The following is a 23,178-nucleotide window of genomic DNA, read 5'->3' on the forward strand; positions in this document are numbered from 1 at the left end:
TGATCTGCCCAGCCAGGGCAGGCTTGGGAAGCTCCAGCTTGCTCTGAACACTGCAAAACAGCTTCCTCGCCATGCAGGTGCTTCGTCTTTCTCAGCAGCAGAGGCGGGGGGGCAACAAACAGTAGGAGCGATGGAGAAAGCAACATCAAAATAACTATTAGCCCTATTTGCTCTCTTACTATGACAGCAGGTCATTAAAAGCGTTGCGCTCCTGTCTGAACATGTTGTACGAGATACATAAATACCGTTTTAGACTGATTTTTGTGTGAGCTTGTGAGTATCACTACTCTGGTGTCAGTGAAAGCATGATTAGTTTTTTCTTGCTTTTTTTTTTTTTGCTTAAGGATGCTGATCTTCTGGACATAGAAAGCAAACACTTTGAAGATCTGGAATTTCAGCAGCTTGAACATGAAAGCAGGTTAGATGAAGAGAAAGAAAATCTAACACAACAGCTCCTGCGTGAAGTAGCTGAATATCAGCGCAGCATTGTCAGTAGAAAGGTAAAAGCACCAACACTTGATTCATTTGTTCTTTGTTGTTGAGCATAAAGGAGATGAAGTGGATCTACAACCTGCCCATCTGTAGGAAATAGTGCAAAACTTTCCTCTTTGAAAAAGCCTTTGAAGCAGAGCAAAGATGATGGCCCAGTAACATCCCACACAGGTCAAATCGTGCAATTCTCCAAAAGGAAATAAATCAATAAAATTCCATGCCCTGTTTGTCTGTTTGCATATGAAAATTATACCCTTTAATTTGCTACAAAAAGTACCAAAGTGTTGTTTTTTCTTCTTCAAGAAAGGAGATTTGTACACTCTGGACAAAACTACGGTTATTTTATGCTCATGATTGATGTGGATGTTAAATGATTTTGTTAAAATAATAATAGAACACTAAATTAAGAAAACAGCTTAATTTTTAAAATCAGTTGTAAAGATCCTATCTCAACAAACTAAATACCAGTTTTTCAGAGATCAGAAGTTGCGTTTCTGAATCAGTTCTGTTCAGTATATGGATGCTAGTCACCATATTATTAAATAATATGTGCAGTTGTTCTTTTGTCTCTTGAATAAATTGTCTCTTTATTGTCTACATCTTAATTATCTCCTTCAGAGCAGTGAGCTGTCTTGTAAAAACTTCTTTTCCTACTGCTTCACTCAGACGAATAAGTGAGCTCTCATGAATAGGATCCTTGCTGCAGGTTGTCTTGTGCTTTGAAAATAAAACACGTAAATTGTGATTATATTATTTTTATATTAGGAAAAGATTTCTGCTCTCAAAAAACAAGCCAATCACATTGTCCAACAAGCACAAAGAGAACAAGATCATTTTGTAAAAGAGAAAAACAACTTAATAATGATGCTGCAAAGGGTAAGTATTTATAGTTTTTCAGATATTTTTAGCATGTAATAAAAGAGCATTTCATAGAATAAAACAACGTAGAACACAAGAAGAGCATCAGTTATGCAGAAGCTAGCAAGTAGGTAATGTGATAGACATCGTTTCAATCCATTAACTTAAAAAAAAAAAAAATCTTTTGTAATTAACCAGCAGATTTCCTCAGAGAAAATGCTCGTGGCATTTGATAATCAAGAAGGTTTTAGAGGTGCCCCATTTCCAGAGGACTCAGAGGCACCCACCTGGGTGCTGAAGCTAGAAGCCTGTGCGGCTGCTGGAACTGTACATAGAGAGCTCAGATTTTTGGCTTGTAATAACCCATACTAGGCCACAAGATGAGCTACTTAACATCAGCTAACATCTGGTTAATAAGCAGCTGACATGAACCCTTCGCATCCATTTTATGTTTTGCTTTTAATCATGAGAGAAATCATGTTTAGTTCATTAAGCAGAATCAGCATTTTCAAAATGCTGAAGAAAAACCTATCTGGTTTGGCTGTGGTTATTAAATAAAATATTTTACTAGCTTTTTGGCCTGTACCTCCATTTTTTTGTTCAGTTCTGCTGTAAATGGATGAAGTTGAAGCTCTGCTGTGCAGTTTCTAGCCTTCTATCCGAGTGTGTTTCTTCACACAGTTAAGAAAATGGTTAGCATTTATTTTCACTAAACAGCTGTTGGTGTTTAACATAAAATGTCTGGTTTTAACAGGAAAAAGAGAATCTCTGTAATCTGGAAAAGAAATATTCCACGCTTTCCGGAGGAAAGGGATTTCCTGTCAGTCCCAATAGTCTAAAAGAGGTAAAGAGATTCACTGCTTTTGACTTTACCATAAGTAACTTTTAATAACACTTCATACAAAAGCACTTTAGTATTTAGTGAAGTCCTATTCATACAGGTTTTTTTGAGATGTGATGAAATTGCTTTGTAAAGCTATTCATGGAAGTCCAAATGCATGGGTGAGCAAAAATAGCTTCTCTTGACATTTTCCCAGATGTGACTGGTATCGCCTTAATCTCTTGCTCTGGAAAAATGATCATTTTTATGTGTGGGGTGCGTGTGTCTCTAATTTTCTCAAAATAGACAATTACATCTCATTGAAGTGAAGACTAATGAGGTCCAGGAATAATGCTATTCAAGTACAAATACAGTTCAGTCTTATTTTTGCACTGTAGACTTTTATCATTGCCTTCCCTCCCTTGATTTTAATGCTCTGCCGTAGAGCAAGACAAATGTGCATTTTGATGTTTTTAAAAAGCATTGAAGACTTCAAGCTATTGTGGTTTTAAGATAACTATTGAGCTATTTATTTAACTATTTTGAATAGTTAGAGTAAAGGTGTTGAATATTCTTTGCTGAAAAAAACTGAGTTTGGGTAATGCATGATGAGACTGCAGCTTTCAAGACTTCATAGCTTTGAGGGTACTGCTTTAAGCCTCAAGGTCTGTGAGCAAGGTCAGCATAAGGTAAGCCACAGCCCGTTGCAAAGATTCAGTCACTACATATGATATTAACGTTAACCCCCATATTTACCTTGTTGACTTGATGAATCTGCAAATTGCAGATAAATGTGAAGTTATAAATGGAGAAGTGGAAAATCTAGCATTTAAAATACACTGAAGGATATCTATGGCTGCTTCATTAACTCCTGCTTAAGAGGTCTGACTGGACTTGCCAGATCTGCTTGTATTGAAGCCCTGAACAAGGTCTGGCACATCTAATGATGTAGATGTCACTGTGGGAAGTTGGGCTCTTGAAGTCTAAAGCAACCACGTGTCCTTTCAGCACCTGGGAAACGTGATCTTGCTTATTTGGCCTCCAAGTTCCTGGTGAACCCAGGTGGCCTCCAACACATGCCAGTGGCGTTGAGCACCCTTCCTCACCATGTTGCAGGTGCTTAAACTTTCAGTGTCCTAGGTTGTGTTCTGACCTGGACATCTGACCTCCCACCAGGACATCTGGCAAATCTAAACTTCATTTTTTTTCATTTTGAGAGGGATCTGTTCATTCTCTCACTAGAGAGCGGGTGCTATCTCTGATTTTTATCTTTGTATCCACATAATGGTTTGTTTAATCACAGATACTTCAAAATGCAACTACATTAAGTGAGCCTGACACTTTTTATTGAAACGGATTATTCAGTGGGGTCATTCCATTCACTGCAGTGAAGTCAGTCAGAACTTACTCCAGGGCAAATAAGAGAAGGAACAGCATGGGTTATCTGTTTCATGTTCAGTGTCCCCATAGGCTCTGTCCTATAAAAGAAATGCCTTTCCTTGCCAGATGTTACATTTGTCTCAGTCCAGTTTAATTTTTCTCTGGCTGTTCTGGCACCTTTAAAAATCAGGCACCAAATGGTACACAGGCTTAAACAGACTGCCTGCACGCAGGACTTAATTTCACCATGCGGTTGCTCACGTATCAGTCGAGTCTGCGGTCCAACATTTCCCAGCTCCTCCTCACCAAAGCACACATTTGTAACTCGCTTCCACCCATTGTGGAGCTTACTCTGCATGCACAGCAATAGAGTAACAGCCTCGTGTAAAGAGGCGGGATACTTATCCCAGTACTTAAATAAGTGAGGAAAATTAATGCTGTTTAAAACTTCAGCACTGAGAAAATGACCTGGATGCCTAATCTGACTTGAAACCATTTATTTAATCTAATGTAACAGGGGCCTGAGGTAATGCACAGCACAGTCATTTGTTGTTTGCTTTTTTTTTTAACCCCATGGGAATTCCCATTGGGGTTGTGAGTCTGAAGTGAATGTTTTTCCTGTTAATGGTGAAAGTGCTTTTATCCTCTATAAAAATGAATACAATATTGCATTCATAGACTTGCCAAGTTTTGGTTACTGATATACTACTGCTACTACAAGATGGTTAAGCAAGTTCTGTGTTTATTCATACTGGACTCTATTTTACTGTAATATGGCCACATGCTTCTTACTCAGTCTCCTCATTTAATAGTTCATCAAATAATATCAAATTAAGATTTGCCTCCTATTTCTAGAGTGCTGTGTTCATAGTATGATACTTAGTTTTTCAGAATTGTGTATCTGCTTGAAATAACTGATAATATACATTGAAAATGATGCTAATAGATAGTAGGCTTGGTATTTTTTTTTTTACTTGCCTTCTATGATCATTGATAAATTTATGTGTTTTTAAAAAGAAGAAATGCTATAGCAGTCTATGGCTTCTCTTACTGAATTGCTGAAGTATACGTACCAGCAGGTCAGTGTGTTGGTACAAGTATAGAAACATAGCCCCTTTGACACCCTCAATTTAAAAGCAGCTTACCATCTTGATTTAAAAAATAAGCATATTTCTATCTCATTTTTATGACATTGTTTCAAGTGATTTATTCTTCCTTTTGCATAGCCTTATTTTCTATGGATAAGAAGTTAGGACATTTGACTTCTTACAGTCTGGCATCCTGTACACCGTGGATTAGAATCTGTGTTTTATTTAACACCAAAACACATGCAATAATTGTATTCTGCCATTATATCTCAGATCCACCTGCATAAATCTCTGCAGCCAGAAGCACACTCTGATGTCTGTGCCTTTCCTCAGTCCGTCACCTCCTGTAGGATTGTTTAAAAAAAAAAAAAAGTAAAAAAAAAAAAAGTAAAATAGTAATGGCTGTGGGGCTAGCACTAACAGCATCTTACTGGAGTCTTCTGGTAACACCGAAAAATTAGAAGCGACTTCCAGACAATGCAAATGGAAGGTGTTGTGTCAGCATAATTCATAAAGTAGCAATGGCTTGTCCTTACATAAGTTCTTCCCAGTTCTGTTAGTCATTTGGTTTACTCAAACTAGCTTAATAGTTAGGCAAGCAACAGTTCAGGGTAAGTTATTTTATTTAAACATGGACATAAATAAATAAATAAAAAGACGGGTGAATAAGATTTGTTCTTCCTTTTCCCCCAAAGTGCTTTCCCAGGAAAGAGCCACGTAATTTCTAAAGGGTATTTACGTTTCAGTAAAGCCTTTTGGTCACTTAATGTACATTTGATTACACAAATGTTTTTGGAATTAAATGAAGAATAATTTTCAAAATCCAAGTATTCAACATTTGAAAGGCTTGGTGATAATTTTATTTATGATGAAGCATTTCAATGATAACAAATATTTGGCTGTATCACTCTAAACTAACTTTCATCGTACTGGATACATTAATACTCTTGCACGTCTTTTGGCTTTTGCTCCTTTTAATTTCTGCATTCCTCCTTTTAGGGCTATATCAGTGTAAGTGAAATTAGTGAGCTGTATGGCACGAATATATCCCCTTCCACTCAGCCCCCCACAGATGCTGAAGCAGTTGCCACTGAGCCTTCCACGGCTGTGCTGACGAGCCAGCCACAAAATAAAGAGGTTTGTTTGAGAGACATTTCCCTTTGTGTTTGCATTGTTCTTTCATGGCTGCCTTTTTCTTTTCTTTTCTTTTTTTTTTTTTGGTAATTCAACATGTAACAAATTGACCCTTAGGCAAACTGCTATCTGCCAGTTACTGAGTCAGATAACAATTTAATAGTAAAGCTGAAGGACTGCTCCAGTTGTAAAGTGTCTTTGACAATGTAGATGGGACTTTGAAGGCCAAAAAACCTGAATACTTATGACCCAAGCAGCAATAAGTGACAATCTTTGCCTGTCAAACACTATAATGTAATGGCACCTTTGGTAAATGGTCTGTGGACACATTTAATGGTTACTTGGTCAGTGGTGCTCATGTGTTCATTTTGTGTTTTGTAGCTTTTTTTTTTTTCCTGTGTGGTGGTAGAAGTATATCTTGAATGTATGTGGGAGATGGGTGGTGAATGTATGTGGGAGCTTCTACTTATCTTAACTATTCCATAGAGTCTGTCCAGTCTGTGTCTTCTAGCGTACTCTCTCTTTTTGTCATTCTTTGTGATGTTTTTGCCTTTGTAACGACCATAGCAAATTTTGAATAAATCCCCTCTTAAAGGAATGGAATAACCTTATGAATGTAAAGCCACCTACCTTTGTGTTGCAATAAGGCAGCAGCTGGTTTAGAATGTGGCATTTCTGTGCTGCTTCTGGCAGTTCAATATGCCTTGAGAGCTGCAATACAACACATCTCCTTTCCTGCTAAATGCTCCAACAAACACAGTGCTAAAACTGCAGCTTGTATGTGCCGTATCTTTTGAGCAATTCCAAAAAGAAAACTCTGTGTGTAATTTCTCTTTTTTCTATAAAGCTAAGATCACCTCTCTGTTCTGGATTTGTGTTTCCTCACTCTCTTTCTCCTCGCTCTATTGCTCAACTTCCATCAGTCCATTGGCCTGAGGTCATGGCTACTCATGTAGATCCTATTCCTTTATCTGATACACCTCCACCTCTGCCAGCTAAGAAACACCGCAGGCAACAACAGGTAATAGATTCAAAGCTGATAACTTGGGATTATTTTGTTTGTTTTTCTTATGGTGGCCATGAAGTTGATTTATGTGTGAAGTTATTAGAGTGATATGATAGATCATAACTTGATTGTGCTTGCAGAGTGTTGTACTTAAAGGCACTGCTCATTTAAAAATCAACGTAATGCATTATAGAATGTTACTGAACAAAACTTCTCCTTGTATAAAGAATCCCGAGGCAAATACTAATATTTAGGAGCCGTTGTAACTGTCAGAAGACTTGAAGCAAGAAAGTATAAGTGGCTATATTTGAAATCCTAAATTTTTCATATACATTTGAACAATGCCTCTCAAAAGCTGTATTGGTTTTAAGCCACCAATTCATTAGAAAACTTGTAAATAAATGTTTTTCTCTGTAATTGGATTCCCCTTGTACACTAGATTTGAGGGTTTTTTTAAAAAAAATAGGTTCAGGGACATGTACACAAAATGCGTACATGAATTTAATGTATTTTCTTAATCATCATGATTTTAATGTGATATTTGTAGAAGTCTTGGAAAGCACTGTGAAGCAGGAGGTACTCTGTATTTTAGATTTTGTTCTTTCCAGGAAAGTTCCTAGTCTGTCACCTTCACTGTACTCCATATAGAGCATAACTGAACAAGTAAGTCAATTCATTTTGTCAAAACTGTAACAAATTACATTTGAAGCATTTCAGAAATCTGGAAGAGCGAAAGAAGCAGCACAGGGAATGTATGTACATGAGTGATACTTTACCTCGCAAGAAAACAACTCCGTCTGTATCACCACACTTCAATAGCGCTACGCTTGGACGCAGCATTGCATCTAAAGTACGTAGTTGCATGCTATTAGTAGCCTTCCGGTGTCTATATAACAACCTGTATTATGTTAGAGGTAAGGTTGGGGTAGCACCGTAAGCGTTACGTGATCCTCCAAATTCACATCTGAAACTCTGAAAGAACTTCAGGTTTATTAACATACATGAAGCCTTCCATACTTCCAGCCTTTATTCTGACCTCTGAGAACGCTGTGCTGGAGTACAGTAATCATAAACGCATGATTACTATCTCAAGGATTGTATTTTCAGGCTAGTTTAAATTGATTCTAGAGACACAGAAGGTTATCTTCCTTCCTACCTAAGGCCTCTAAGTAGTAAAGATAAGGTTACGTGTGAAGTGAAAATACTCTTTCTTTGTGTTGTGCTAAAGCCACAAAGAGCAGGAAGGTGGAAATGCTATTTTGAAAACATTTTGGCCTAATAGAAACTCTGCACAACTGAAATAACCATGGCTGATTGATATGACATGACGTTGATACCCGTGATAAAGCAAGTTATTTTACCATTAATTGCTGATACAAAAAAAAAGTCTCGGAATGTGGTTTTAAGCACATATTTACAAAATTTCCTGCAGGGACATTTACCATTAGGACAGAGCAACAGCTGTGGCAGCGTACTTCCTCACTGCCTGGCAACCATGACCAAAGAGTCAGAGACGAGGAGGATGCACAAAGGTAAGATCTTTTTATAGGATTCATTTCTGTGTAAAGTCAGTGTTCAATTTCTCAGGAAATAAGCTTGAAACTGGTGTTACTATAATCAACAGGGCTGTAAAATGAAAGTTTACTTCTTGGTGAAAAAAGCAAGCTCTAAATACCATTTTCAGATATTGGCAAAATAAGACATTAAGATTATGACATAGGTGCACATGTAGTTTTGAAGTACGTTGTCACCAAATATAATCCAGTAAACAAGAAAAGTATATTGAAAAATACATGTTGGGTTAACCAGGTAATTTCTGTGAGTGATTTTGAGGCAATATATTGCATGTTGCTTTCTTTTTTCTTCCTCTTTTTTTAATAGTTCTTTTCACGTTGTGATCTTAAAAATTGTTTTTCACAGGCATGTATTTTTGCCTGGACAAATTCCCCTGACAGAGATACCTTTGAGAATCTGTAACTGCGGTATTATAAGTGGTCTTAAATATCTGGGCTACAAAATAGGAAAGGAGAGAGGTGCTTTATTGTGGATAGATAGCTGCATTTTTGTAATAGGGACACGGCAATTCTGGATCCAAAAGAAAGTTACATCTCTGAAACGTGATCTTGTAGGCTATGGGATTCTGTGTCTGTTGTTTGTCGACGTGAGTCAATATACTCAATTTCTGCTTTAATGAGATGCATTATTCATAAGTGTCTGATCTTCAAATGGAGTTGCTCCTCAGTGCCATCTGTCAGTTTATTTTCTTTCTGGTATCTGCATCATTGTTATCAATATGAGTGCAAGAGGTCTTTATGTAGAATTGCACTGACTGCGCCTGAGCTGAGATAGGATCCATCCTCGTTATAGGACTTGTCAGAGCTAGCAGCTGTTAAAGGTCAGAGAGGATTGCTGAGGTCAGTCATATGCACCAACATGACTCAGTACAGGGACAGAACAAGCTTGCTGAGAGAGGATCATGACTTACTATATTCACTTTATAGAGCTGATCTAGTTGTGATTTGTTGTTTTCGAGCCTTAGTTATGCAGCAGGCCTTCCACAAACCTACCGTGTTGTGGCTAACTTAATCTCGAAGTATTTCAGGTGCGATACAAAAGGAGCTTCACACTCAGCTTGAAAAGCTTCTTTGATGTAATGTGTGTGCAAGGGTGGAATAGCTTGCAAGTACATTCGGACTCCTCATTGTGCTGTTGTACAGAAAACACGCTGTTTCAGTTTGAAAATCAGTAAGGATGTTTTGGTTAAACTTTGACAAGAGATGAAATGTTTGAAATTGGAAATATTTCTGTAAAATGGTTGCAAAAGAGCATTAGTGTGTGACCTAAAACATGATTACGAAGTGTTACCAAACCTAACACAGGCAAAGATAAGAGTTTTTTAAAAAAATTGATCCATTCTAACGTTTTAATATTTTGTCACCGTGCAACTAAGACTATTCTAAGAGTAGAGTCAGATTTCTTGTCCTAAGAGTGAGGAAAAAAAAGAAACCTCACAAACCAAAACTGAATTATGGCCTGACAAAGAAGAGAGGCAGGGAGAATGAGAGAGGTGTATTCGTTAAGGCACTTGGCATGGTACTTGTCATATGCCATGAGGAATCGTGTGCTAGACTGCCTGCCATACTAGTTGACCATTACTTTTTGAAAGATCCAACAGTTTGAATGGAAATACTAAATTATGGAGAGAGGCTTAAGGGATTAATTTGTACTGGGAAAGAGGACAGTTCTAGGTGTCCTTTTCTGAAATATCAGCTTTGCCAAAGGGAAATAATTCTGCTGACAGGTGTTTTACTCGAACTGTCACAGGATTTGCAAAGAGACATAGTCAAAGCACAAAGGATATAGGAATGCAAGGACTGTTTGTGGCTTGACCTTAGTAGTTAACGAAGGGTTTATTCCCTTTGTGTTTAACATGGAGCTCCCTGAAATTACTGATGTTGAAGGAGCTTGAAGGGTATAACTGCTTTCTCTGGCCCTGAACTGCCATGTTTCTAGGTTGGGGAAAGCTCCTTTGTCTTGGTAGCACACCACAAAAGTTTTTGCAGGGCTTTTTCTGCACTGCGTTGAAGAATTCAGCAAGGACAGAGATGTCCAAGTCAGGTGACTAGTGTCAGATCCTAGAGTATTTCTATCCGGCTATACAGAAGGGCCAGACAAAACAGTCTTCAGAGACCTTTCATTCAGCCTTACAGGCATAGCCTTAATGGCTCATGGTACGAGCGGGGAAGGGACTAAGTTCAACTTGGTGTGATTTCTGATTTCCCCTAGCACCTCATTCCCATGCTCAGTGTGCGGGAGAAAAACAAGGTTCTCTTCAAAGTCATGAATAAAGAAAGTGCATTTCTGTGGGACAGTGAGATTTGGGAAATGTTTTTAACATGGTGTAGTATTTAAACATACCACAGAGTACAACTGAAATGGAATACTATTGTCAGTTTAAATTCTGAAATCTTACATGGCAGGACTTGAGTCTTTGTAAGCAAGATGAATTTCAGCAGACATCCTTAAATACATCATTGAAAACCAAGCCAAATGTCATGTCAGTGGATGTCCTTTGCAACATTCTTTTATTCCATCACTCTGTGCTAAATGTTTATGATGTAATAAATACACTGTATTTCTTACAGAAACATTCTTGACGTAGATCAGGTTTGCCTCTTCGGAATATTTTTGAGGAGTAAGATTTTCTACCAAATCAGTGTTACTCTGCAAATGTATAGATACTGCTTATACTGATAAATAAGCGCTCACTTCTGTTCCTGCTCCAAAAATCAGTTGTTCACCTAAAATAAGCGATGAATAGATAAAAAGTGTTCTTGACTTGTCACGTGTACGGAGCCCTGCTTGCTTTCCTTGCATTTCTTTTCCCACTTGACAGATTTTTCACTCTGTCAGTTTTCTGTGTTCGAGGTGATGTATTGCAAACGACGTGGGGGTCTCGGGTTACTCGTACCTTGAGCATACAGCTGCGCCACGTTCACTGGAGCTGGGTGTGCTCAGCTCAGTGGAGAACCAGCATCTCGGGCGGTAAATGCCCCTTCATCCACTCAGGAGCACTGGCTGTCATGCAGTGTCCCACAAACCGCTATACAAAGAGGAGGATGCACTCCTGAAGTGGGATTAGTAGCTTACTGCGTTCCTTAGGGCTTAAAAGCGTTGAGCAGACTTTTAGAGTAGATGTTTTGGCATGTTCATATAGATCTGAAAACAAGTATATTCAGCGGTGCCTGGAGAAGGTGGCAGCTCAGCTAGTTTAAAGACATTATCTGAGAATTAGCACTAGACTAGTAATGGTCTACAATGAGTTTTCTCTAATATGTTTTATCCAGTTTTTCTTATTTCAGTCCAAGAAGGTAAGTGTCAAAGTCTGAGATGAAAAATTCAAAGTTAAAAAGGAAGTCAGGAAATTAAGAACAGCCACTTGAGTTTGAACATGGATTTCAACCTCATTTTCTTTGTGCAGGAACAAGTAATGTCTATGAATAAAATTTAGACTGGATCCAGTACGAAATATTTTCATAGATTCTTTTGAGTCTTTATTCCAGGATTACCAAAACTGTGTTTAGTCAATCACATGAGTTCAAGAATTGTTTTTGAGAGAAACAGTTGTTACCGTACTGTCAGTAATCATAGTCTAAGAGCAACTTATAACATGTTTAAGGGAAAGGATCTTTGATAAAAATCATTAGTGGAAAAAGCTATTTCTTAGTAGCCATTCACAAGGTATTTTTGAAGGACTGTGTTTATAAATTCACCTCCCGTGTACACGCCTTTGTAAGCAAACCATGTGCAAAGAAAGAATAAAGAAGCTGCTATTTAGTGCAGTCCAGAGACCTCACTCTGCCCAGGTCAAAACTTGGCCCCAGGAGGCTCCCATGGGGTGCTGGGTGCCAGAAACCAGTGCAAGGACAGGCAGGAGCGAGGAGGGAGGGTTGGCCAGTGCAGCCCTGCTGATGGCAGGATGGGCTCCAGAAGGGAACAGGGAATGGTTAGCTGGGAGTTAAGGTGTAAGACCGGACACAGCACTGTTGGGACAGCGAAGTTAGGTAACAGCGAGGTGGTTATTTGTATTCTTTCTAAGCTCTACAGAAAAACAGTATCCTGAGGGCAATGTATATGTGTACAAACAAATTATAAGGTTTTTCAAAGCAGTTTGCTTTTTTCTTTTTTTACTCTTTTTCTTACTGAACTCAGGAAAAGCCAGAAAAGGTATGAAAGCATCCCTTTACCTGGCTATATCTATCATTGGCATGTTTTGGCAAAAGTACCGATTGCATCAGCACTGTCAAGTAGTTCCCTAAACCTTGGAAAACTTTTAAATAATTTTAAAATAATGATAGCACTTCAAAAATGCTTTTTTTCTCCTCCTGTCAACTAACCTGTCACAACAAAACTTCTGATTAATGCTAATATCTGCAGTGCTACAGCTTTGTGCAAGCCTAATTTTTTGCTCCTTTGCTGATAGCCACACAAGTAGAGCAGAAAATTTAGAAATCTTTGCAGATCTGTGGGTGACAATGACAAGGTAGACAGACTTGGGCTTCGTACTTTGGCATGTTTTCATACAAAAAAATGTATCTTGACAGGTTAATGTCAATTTAAAAAAAAAAAAATACTGTGAACTTTTTTAGGAAATACTGGGGGTTTTTTTAACATACTTGACAGTGCCACTTTCAGTAACAGCTTTCACCTATAGTTCTGACCTCACCATAATTTTGTGGTGGTATATCTGTTTTTTGTGATTCTGCAATAACTCCTTTGGAATATTTTTTTTAATGATATGGCGTTATGGATATTTGCAGTATTTTGCTCAATAGTATGGCTGTTAACAGTGTTAAGTGTACAGTTTCACTACACGGAATATGGGCCAATGCAACAAGAAACATTTTAGCTCTTGTATCAGCTTAGACTTGGCTGATACAAGTCTTTGCTTCTGGGAAACTTTCAGTGAAGCACTGGACCTTCCGAGAAGTCTAATATTTTTAAGTGCATGTTCTGTGAATTCGCACCTGAGCAGTTAAAAATTCCTTAAGCAACAGATTGTGCCTGTGCGATGTGTAAGTGGGGCTGCAACGGAGGCAGGTTGGTTGTGAGGCTTCTTGGTGTCGGTACGCAGCTGATCCTGAGCTTTGAACTGCCTGTTGCTTACAGCATGAGGAGAAAATGAGAACATCGCGTTACGCTGTGTTTCTGCGGATGTGTCTCATTTTGCGACCTAACGACTGTATACTTTTTGCAGTGTTTGCTTAGGTTTGCATGACTGCATAAATATAATTGATAATTGTTTTACTTAAAAATTGACTTTCCTTTAGGAGACTGTAGAACTTCTATGTTACTCTATGCCTTTTAGATGGGTTTATTTTTCAGTGAAATATAAGATACGGAATTAAGATTTCTGAGTAGGCAAGGTTTTGCAAAATGCTCAACAGAAGAACATGCATTTGAATAAAGTTCTTTCAGTAATTTATTTTTTTCTCTCTTCCCATAATGAATAATTGATAACCATTTCACAGGAGCAATTAGTCATTCCAAAGGTTCAAGTATGAAAGGTAATTGCTTACCTACAGTAACAGCAGCTTTTGGCATAATGGGGAAAAAACCCAAACTGCACATGTGAATCAGTAACACCTGTGTTGTGTGATGCTGTTATCTACGACTGCCGAGGTGTATTTGTGTCCCCTTTGTGTCTTTTACTAATCAGTGCAATTGAACTTTTATTGAAATTTTGTGTTCTTCCAAATGGTGAGTCCTATTCGTTCCTTAGAAACCAGCTTTAATTGTCTGCGAGAAACCTTTGTATGGTACAGAGGGAAGTGAGGAGGAAGGAGGAAACTATCTGCCTTGGAAATGCTTGTAGGGCATGATTTCTGTAATAATATGCTTTAATTATTCAGCTTCAGTCATGCTTTTCAGATATGTTTTGGAGAATATTATAGCCTTTCCAAGGTAGAGCTGCAAGAGCTTCCCAAGGTAGAGCTGTTGGCTCTCCCTACTCCAGCACAGCAGAAAACACCAGACAATAACCTTGTATGTGCAGGTAGAGAATAAGAATAAGGCAGGAGAATATTCCCACTCTAAGCATATTTTCCTAACATGAGTGTCTTAATGGTGTCTAGTAAAAATTTTTTCTGGGCTTAGCTGCATTTGTACCTTTGTCTGCATTTTCCCTGCATCTGATTATCTTAAATATGTGGAATGTCAGTGGCTGCCTTCCTGTATGACTGAGAGGTTTTCATGTAGTCTAACAGTCCTTCCTAATCTCCAACTCTGCCACCAGCTCAGATTTTGGATCAGGAATGTGCAGAGAGTATCAGAACTGTGAGAAAGTCTCACTTCTTGCATTGATTGAAGGAGAAGATGAGCAGTGCAGTTGTATTTGTAATCACATAGATTAAACAACTGTAAAAGGGCACTGTAAAATAACTTCAGCAGTTAAAACGACAACTGTCGTTATACAATGCTCTTCATCAGCCAAGCTCAACAACCTCTCTGTAAGTCTGTGTAAATACTGCTGCATTATTTACAAAGAGCAAAGGAGACATGAGATAAAAATAATTCTGAAGAGATATTTTTTAAAGGAGACGTAGCCAAAGAAAGTTCCTTGTGTTCAAGGATGACTTTTCAGAAAGGATGATTTTGTGGAAAAATAACAGTGCAAAGAACTTAAATGTTGAATAAACCTTATTTTTCTTTACAGTCATTGAGCTATAGGGATCTGCTTCAGTCACACAGGTGAACTGCAGTTTCAAAACTCCAGGAAAGTACCTCTACACTAGTCACTATGATGATGTGACAAGTAGCCTATGTTATTTCAGCTGAAACTAAAAGCCTAACTTGCTGTTACCAGGAGGCAAAATTCCCCAAACAGACAAAAAATAATCCACATTCAGTAAAATCAACCAAACAAGTACTCAAGACCACTGAATATCAGGACTTTTTTTTTTTCTTTAATGTAATCAGTGGCAATTCTTCTCGATCCCTGAATTTAGCTGCGTTAGTTTCCAGAGTAGGTCTAATTTTAAAATGAAAATTTCATTCATTCAAGTTCAATTTTCATATTACACATACAAGAATATGTATTAAAATGTCAGCCATACTAATCTGCATATATTTGTGTCCATTGTAGATAAAACAGGTATTTAAAGGTTTTATTTCAGTGATGATTAACTTATGAAATTAACCATAATACTGTAGTGCCTCGGTTACAATGCATTTAAAACCAAGGTGATGTTCAGAATGCTTGTGCTGCTAACACGTTATGTTCGGGTCACAAAATTTCTGTGTAAAATAAATGTTTTCTCTGTACTCTGTAGGGTATAACCATCAGCGTATCTGTGAAAACCAAAGGCAGAAGTCTCCTGAATTCTACAGCAGAACAGCATCTGAATCGAATGTGTATTTGAATAGTTTCCATTACCCAGATCGCAGTTACAAGGACCATGCCTTTGACTCATTAAGCTTAGACAGTTCTGACAGTATGGAGACAAGCATATCGGCATGCTCGCCAGATAACATTTCCAGGTAAATAACGAAAAAAAGAGAATATGTACATGTTGATGCTAGGGTAATGTGAATGATGCTAACTGGTTAAGAAAATATAAGATCATTAGACAGGCATAATGTTTAGTATATGTGAGGCCTTCATAATCAGGTTTAGCTATCATCTCACTGCTTTATTTAAAGATGGAAAATAAAAATATGGAGAGGCTAAGTGATAATGTCGAAGGCCACAGAGAATTCAGTGTCTGTACTGGACTGAAAAGTATGAAGTTGTCGATGCTTTTTTGAGAGTGGGAATAGCTGAGCTTCCTTCCCTGGTTTCTACAGGGAAGGAATTTCCTGTGATAGGAAATTTCTCACAGACATCTGCTGGCGATGAAGTACACTTGTTCTGCAAGTCCAGCATGTTAACTTTCTACAGCCTTATGCTGAAACACTTGGGGCTTCTCCAGTGGTCTTTTTTGCCCCTTCCTCTCCCTTTTCTGGGTCAGTAAAAACGAAGAGATGACACTGAATGGCTTAGAGCCCTCAGCTGCTTTTCACATCCTCAGAGGCTGTCAGCTCACACCCAACTCCTTGGATAAAACGAACATCAATGATCTGTGTTAAAAGAACAGTCCAGCTGAGTCTCAAAATTGCATGCAAACAATTTTCTTCTGACAGTATGGTTTTAATGATAGTGCTTTCATTTCTTCTCACAGTCCTGCCCCAGCAGTTTCGCAAGCGTAAATGGAGACTGATAATTAAGTACAATGTTGTCACGGGATTAAGAATCCCTTATGAACACAAGGACAGCTTTTCTGGCTAGCGTGTTGTTTTATTCAGCATCTGTTTCCTGTAACAGGGTGTCAGCCCACTGATTTCCTCTTGTAGCCTTTATCACTGCAATGTTAAGGGTTTCAGAAAATACCAGTGCTACTCATTCTGCTGGCTGTTCTTTTTAAGTAAAAATATTGGGACTCAGGTTTTGAGGATTTCTGTTTTAGATAGATATACAATCAGCAAGTTTCTGATACCTGGAGACAGGCTGGGAATTAACTCTATCTCTGCAATGATCTAACAGAGCAGTGGTATGAAATCTGTCTCTCTTTGATTTGCTGCTCTGACCATTTCGGAGGAAGATGGTGTGTGTCTGAGCTACCTTGGGGTCATCTCATAAGTGAAATCTCCAGCCCAGGATGGGGAGCCCCAATGGCTGTTGAATTTCACTGGTGCTGTGTGCCCTTCTGCCTCCCTCTGGTTCTTCTGCAGCTTCCAGCCAATGATGAAAGGGAAAAAAAAAAAAAAAAAAACCAAACAAAAATGCCCAACAACCAAACCAATCCAAAAGACAGAAAAGGACCCATTACAGCAGATCTTTCAGTTTCTCACAAGGCAAACTTTGGTGAAGGAAGAAAAGAGTGTGTGCTGATTTTGTTGATAAAATTTGGAAGATAGGCAGTTCATTTTCCTTGACAAAACTTCCCTTAAGCAAAATTAATTCAGATTGGTTTACATGGTGTTTAAGAATCTTTCCTATCCATATCAGACTTTAAAGGAAAACAATTTATGATGCTTTTTTCTGACATATTTAAAATATATAGATTATATTTTACCTTGTATAAGGTGAGACTCTTTTTGCTGGAAAAGAATAAAATCTGTCTGTGCTCAAAGTACAGAAGAAATAGAACCGCTTTAGTCATTCATCAACTCGCCAAACAGTAGTTGTTTCAAGGTTTGTTAGCAACTTACTTTTCATGGCCAAAGGTTTCAGAGATTGTGATCTTCTGCTGTGCATTAATTTCTATGAGCAGGATAAGCAAATCAAGGATGAAGGAATTTAACTAAGCTGAAGTGTTAACCAGTTTAATGTGGGAAAACCCACTGCAATTGACTGTCTTCCAGGTTGCTGAAATGACTTTTAATTTATGGCCTCATTGCTTTTACTGAAGTTATTTGGCACAGATTCTCCTGCTCATCGACTAGACATACTTTGGCCAAAGTAGGCTTGGGCATCTAAGTCAGTGGTCTCATTTTTTTTGTCAGAGCCAATAAGCTCAATAAAGTTCAGATAGATTTCAGACGGATTATACCTTTTCTGCAAGCTTGGGTTAAATGAGGTATGGTATTTTTGTATTATATTGTATCTTCTCATGAAACATATTCCCAGTATCAGACAGAGAAATATCTTCTGAAGACTGTCTGACAAAAATCCTGGTCTACAGACATAAGCATCAGAGGCATGCTCAGAAAGCAAAGGATGCCGTTCTTACTTTTTTTCTTTTCCTTGCCCAGGACACACATTTGGACTAACTCCATTCTACCTGTGTCCCTTCACAGTTAGTCTTCATGCTATTAAGTAGCATGAGCAAATCTGCATCTGACACCCACGTCCACCTGAGTGGTCAAATAGTGTTGTCAGTACAATCTGGAGTCAAGTTGCTCTCTGCCCTAAACTTTGAATCCATTCTACTTTCTCGCATTGTGCTTTAGTCTAGTGGCATTATTAATGGTAATACAGTAATATTTAACATCAGCTGTTTTTCTTGAACAGCATAAGATGAAAAACAGAATAGAGAGCACGCCATGGAAATGCCACAGTTGAAATGGCTGTTAAATTGAGATGAAACAAAGAAATTGCATTGGAAAAAAGAAACAAAAGAAAAAAGGACAGACAAAGGTGATAGTTGTGTTGTGCTGGGCCAGGATCTAGTACTCGTTGTGATGACCCTTGTTTCTTTGGCTTGCCAGTTACTTTAACTAGTAGATTGTTCCTGACACCACTCTGTCACTGAATGGCCTTTATGCATACCTCTTAATCTTCTTTTTAATGAGCATTTTTTGTTGATGAGCTCAGTGAGACACAAAACAGAGACTGGTATATTCAGATGGCTACTAATGCCAGCTCTGAGGATCAGTAGTGTGTTCTGTTAGGACGTGGTAACCACCTCCATCCATATTCTGTTATCTGGGAGAAGATGACAGACCACAGGGGACTGACAAGATGCATTTTTAGGCACTCAAGTCTGCATTTTTTACAACTCTGCATGGGGAATGTATATGTGAAGAGCATACCATATACTTTATACATTACTTTTTGTTAGTGCCTACTGCACTGAATTGGATCAAAACAGATTCAAAACTAATGTTGAAATGTAAAATATGTCTTTAAATACCAAGTATTCTTTTAAATAACTGATTTTTTTTTTTGATGCAGTGCTAGCACTTCAAATGTTGCAAGAATAGAAGAGATGGAGAGACTTCTGAAACAAGCGCATGCTGAAAAGACTAGGCTGCTTGAGACCAGGGTAAGCATAATTTTATGAGTAAAACTAAGAGTGGGCATGTTAGATAATATCCTCCTAAATACAACACTGGACCCTAAATAGTTTACACCTAATAGACACTTAAAAAAATTACCTCTCCCCCTTCAGTTTGATCTCGTTTCACCCTCATACTACATCTTTGAGCTCATATGCAATAGCTGCTATCTCAGTGGGTGAGATGACGGCAAAAATCTTATCAGAAGCCAGGTCAGCATTGCTCCTACACCTGCTGGGAGAGCTGCTTAAGAAGAACCTTCATTTCTAGAGTGGTAATATTTGCAATTCTGATTCCAACTCTTGGTCCACTTTGCTGCATATATATTTCTGCCTACTTAAGAGGCAAAAAGGAATTTAGTCCTAGCTTAGAAATTACATTACCAACTATAGTTTCATGTATATAGTTTCATGGGGTAGAGTCCCCATCCCTGGAGGTGTTTAAGAGTCGGGTTGACATAGTGCTTAGGGCTATGGTGTAGTTGAGAACTGTCAATGTTAGGTTAATGGTTGGACTAGATGATCTTCAAGGTCTTTTCCAACATAGATGATTCTGTGTAATTGAAGTTCTGCATATGCTGTGGTATTTAGGAACGGGAGATGGAAGCTAAAAAACGAGCTCTGGAAGAAGAGAAGCGCCGCAGAGAGCAACTGGAGAAACGATTGGAAGAAGAAACTAGTCAGAGGCAAAAATTAATTGAAAAGGAAGTCAAAATACGTGAGAAACAGAGAGCACAGGTGAGATGATAGACATTGACATGACAAGTTTCTAAGTGCCAGACTTCCCCTCGGTGTACAGAAGAGACTAAGTGTATTTCTGCCAGTGATAAGCAGAACTGCTTTCAGTTGAATATGGATTTCGTATTGCTGAGGTGCAGCTGTGCTACTAAAAGTATGTTTGGGCTCTTGGAGCCTTACATGGATGTCCAAGTATTCATTTAAAGTTAAATAATAGCATAGATACCTATTCAGTGACTTAAATCTAAAGTAATTAATTCTGTAAGGTTTGTTGCTGAGTATGGGCAGAGCAGAATTTTTTAGCCTGAACAACAGAAATTTGTTTGTTAATTTTATAAACCATTGGTATTTTTTTTCCTTTTTTTTGATACATAAAATAGCTTGGAATGTGAATTGTCACTTCCAAATATTTGACTGAAAACCCCAGGTGAATAAGCTTTTCAGCTCCACATCTACTGTAGAGAGGAAGTAGTATTTTTTTTCTAATGTTACTGGGACTATACAACATGAGAAACATTGTTTAATTAAAACAGTGTTACCTCCAACATCTTCTTGCTTCTTCTTAGGATTTAGAGGTATCTTGAGCTTTGTTTAGGCTTAGAGATCTTACCTATTTATTTAGTCCATCTCAGTTAATAAGATGTACATGGTACAACAAATAGACTAGGCAGTCATTTTATCATTAGTATAGTGTAGCAAGACAATGTCTCCATCTTAATATATGTATCTGAGCGCAGAAGATTCTGTACCATATTTGAATATCTTTCTGCTTTTATCTGTGCTACCTGTGTTTCGTGAGTTACTATTATATTTTTTAATGAACACTCCTATGTAACTTGCCTTTCTAATTGATAACACTAAATCAGAACAATAGGACAACGCAGAGGAACTTTAAGTTGTTTCTGGTTAAATATATCCGTTCTTTCTTTTATATATAAAATTTAGTTACCAGATGTTAAATTTTATGTGTACTTTATTTGAATGCCTTCTTTTTTTCTAAGAAATTTTAATGACAACTCAAGTATGGCGTAAGCAACGATGCAATGCTCATGTCTTTGTCCCAGATTGTAGCATGTATGTGTTGTAATAGAATGCCCTATCAGTTACTGCTTATTGGCAGACTTGGCAGAGAGGCTGAAGACTGAATTGGCAGGAAGACAAAGCACATCTGTCAAAAATAACTATGATGTTTTTGTTAACTTTTTTCTTTCCATTGTAGAGTGAGACCCAATTTTTAGGGTTTTTTTTTTTCAGCGCTTCCTGACACTTAGAAACGTAAACTGGGGGAAGGAACTCCACCTTTGCACTTGCCAAAGCTGGTGCCAGCTTGTATCATACAGGACTGCATAATTTTAGAAGGGCACTAAGAGTTCTTGCGGGCAACACAGCTCCCATTGCACCAAGAGGCTCTTGAGAATGGGCTGAGGGAAGGTCTCTCTGATTTGTGACTCACACTCGGATTTAACAGGCTAACTTTAGGTGTGGAGCAGGGGCAGATTAGATTCTCCAAGTCAGTGACTTCTCTGGAGTCACGGGGGAGAAAGAGAGGGAGATGCTCCTTTGACGGGTCATTCAAAGCATCTAAATTCAGCTTCTGTTCTGAATCGCTCTGTGATGTAGCCTCTGTCTGCCTTGACTGCAACAGGAGCCTTGGGAGACTTGCCTTCTGTGTTTAAAATGGGGGGGTGGCGTGTGCATAGATCCTTCAGGCACAGAAAACCAGCATATTCCTGCATCTGGCAAGGTCCCAAATCACTACCACCTCCTCCTTGTTCTTCCCACTGATACTATCCAGACTTGATGCAGAGTCTTGAAGTGCAGTCAAGAATGAGGCACTGTTTCCTGTGCTGCTTTGCTGTCTCTCACAGAGGGGTGCACTTCAGCTCTCTGTGCCCTATAGCCGACTGTCAACTAGATACCACATTTAATTTGTTCAGAAGAAAATAATTCTATTTTGTTCACAGCAATCTCTGTGAAACTAACTGGTGATTACAGCTCACGCTCATTATTAATTTTTCCTGTAATAGCATATTATTATTTATAGTATACTTTGCATGAAAATGCCTGTAGCAGTAAAATATTAATGAGATATGTGTAGTGAGTATCTAGCCCAGAGAAATAAAGGGTTAGCTTAACATCATGCAGATTGAGTTCTTACGCTTCATCTAAAGCAGCAACATACCTTTACATTTAATTAATGTTTTAATTTTAAAAAAACCTTTCTATGCTCTGGCCCCTGTTTTGCCAGCTTATCAACTGAACATTTCAAGAAACTCCTATGCTCTGATCTGGCTTTTATAAAGTTATCCAACACTGTAAAGTTACAAGTTTTAAGGATTTTTCTTTTAAAGAAAATTAGGGCTGCAGCAAAAGCTCTTTATTTCTCTTACGTTCATTCTTAGAATCTATGGACAGTTTGCAGTAACATCCTTGCAGCAGAAAGAGTGAAGAAGGTAAGACTTTTGTTAAAAATAATACAATTTTCTTTTCTTTACTGTAGGCCCGTCCCTTGACTCGCTATCTGCCCATTAGAAAGGAAGACTTTGACCTACGAAGTCACATCGAAACAGCTGGTCACAACATAGAGACCTGTTACCACGTCTCCCTCACGGAGAAGACCTGCCGAGGCTTTCTGATTAAAATGGGAGGAAAAATTAAAACATGGAAAAAACGATGGTTTGTTTTTGACAGAAACAAGAGAACTTTTACTTATTATGCAGGTAAGTTGCAGGATCAGTACTGGGGCACATCTGTCCCTCTATTTTCCTATCAACCTCAGCTGAGTTATGAACATGTAGGGAGTCCTGAACAAAACTTACGTTTCCATTTTGTCAGGTGTTTTACATGTAACTTAGCACTTGTGCAATCCCTTCCCTGTAGTGTTCAATCCTAATGCCAGGTAAGGCAAAAATGAGCATAACAGACAAAGTGAGAGATGTGGATGGGCAAGAGGAAAAAATGGAAGATCATCAGGTTCCTAGTACACAGAATAACGGCTCCACATAATTTATTTTTAAATATTATATACTTTCCCCAATGACAGAATGATTTCTTGTACCCTTCATACAAGAATATAATTTATTACACTTACCATGAAAATTAAATAGAATGCTTCTGCAGTATCGTTGCTTGATGTGCTGTAAAGTCTTTCAGGAAATTAAATATACAGGAGCAGACTCTTTGAGTTTACCATATTTTGAGAGTCTAAGGAATTTCAAATGAACGACATGCAACACTCTAAAGAGGTTTCTGTACACTTAAGTGGTGTTATACAATATCTGGAGCCATTACAAGCATTACATTAATTTGTTATATTGGGGTAAACGCAGAAATTTTGAATTCAAG

At 38.2% G+C, this 23,178-nt stretch overlaps 1 protein-coding gene across 7 annotated transcripts in view; it reads left to right on the forward strand.

Moving 5' to 3' along the window:
• Positions 1-23,178, forward strand: part of PHLDB2 (pleckstrin homology like domain family B member 2) — a 123,853-nt gene that overhangs the window by 95,492 nt on the left and 5,183 nt on the right. For 3 of the 7 annotated variants that reach the window (XM_074856631.1, XM_074856648.1, XM_074856637.1), the window contains 11 exons: positions 345-500; positions 1,258-1,368; positions 2,105-2,194; positions 5,638-5,775; positions 6,620-6,793; positions 7,488-7,628; positions 8,211-8,310; positions 15,610-15,817; positions 18,993-19,083; positions 19,687-19,833; positions 22,334-22,553. In XM_074856631.1, the coding sequence (XP_074712732.1) occupies positions 345-500; positions 1,258-1,368; positions 2,105-2,194; positions 5,638-5,775; positions 6,620-6,793; positions 7,488-7,628; positions 8,211-8,310; positions 15,610-15,817; positions 18,993-19,083; positions 19,687-19,833; positions 22,334-22,553 (1,576 nt within the window). The remainder of the gene's footprint in view (positions 1-344; positions 501-1,257; positions 1,369-2,104; positions 2,195-5,637; positions 5,776-6,619; positions 6,794-7,487; positions 7,629-8,210; positions 8,311-15,609; positions 15,818-18,992; positions 19,084-19,686; positions 19,834-22,333; positions 22,554-23,178) is intronic. The other 4 variants (XM_074856669.1, XM_074856677.1, XM_074856658.1 and 1 more) reach the window with 3 other exon arrangements.

Source organism: Strix uralensis, chromosome 2, assembly GCF_047716275.1.
Source record: "Strix uralensis isolate ZFMK-TIS-50842 chromosome 2, bStrUra1, whole genome shotgun sequence".
In the NCBI taxonomy this organism is placed as follows: domain Eukaryota; kingdom Metazoa; phylum Chordata; class Aves; order Strigiformes; family Strigidae; genus Strix; species Strix uralensis.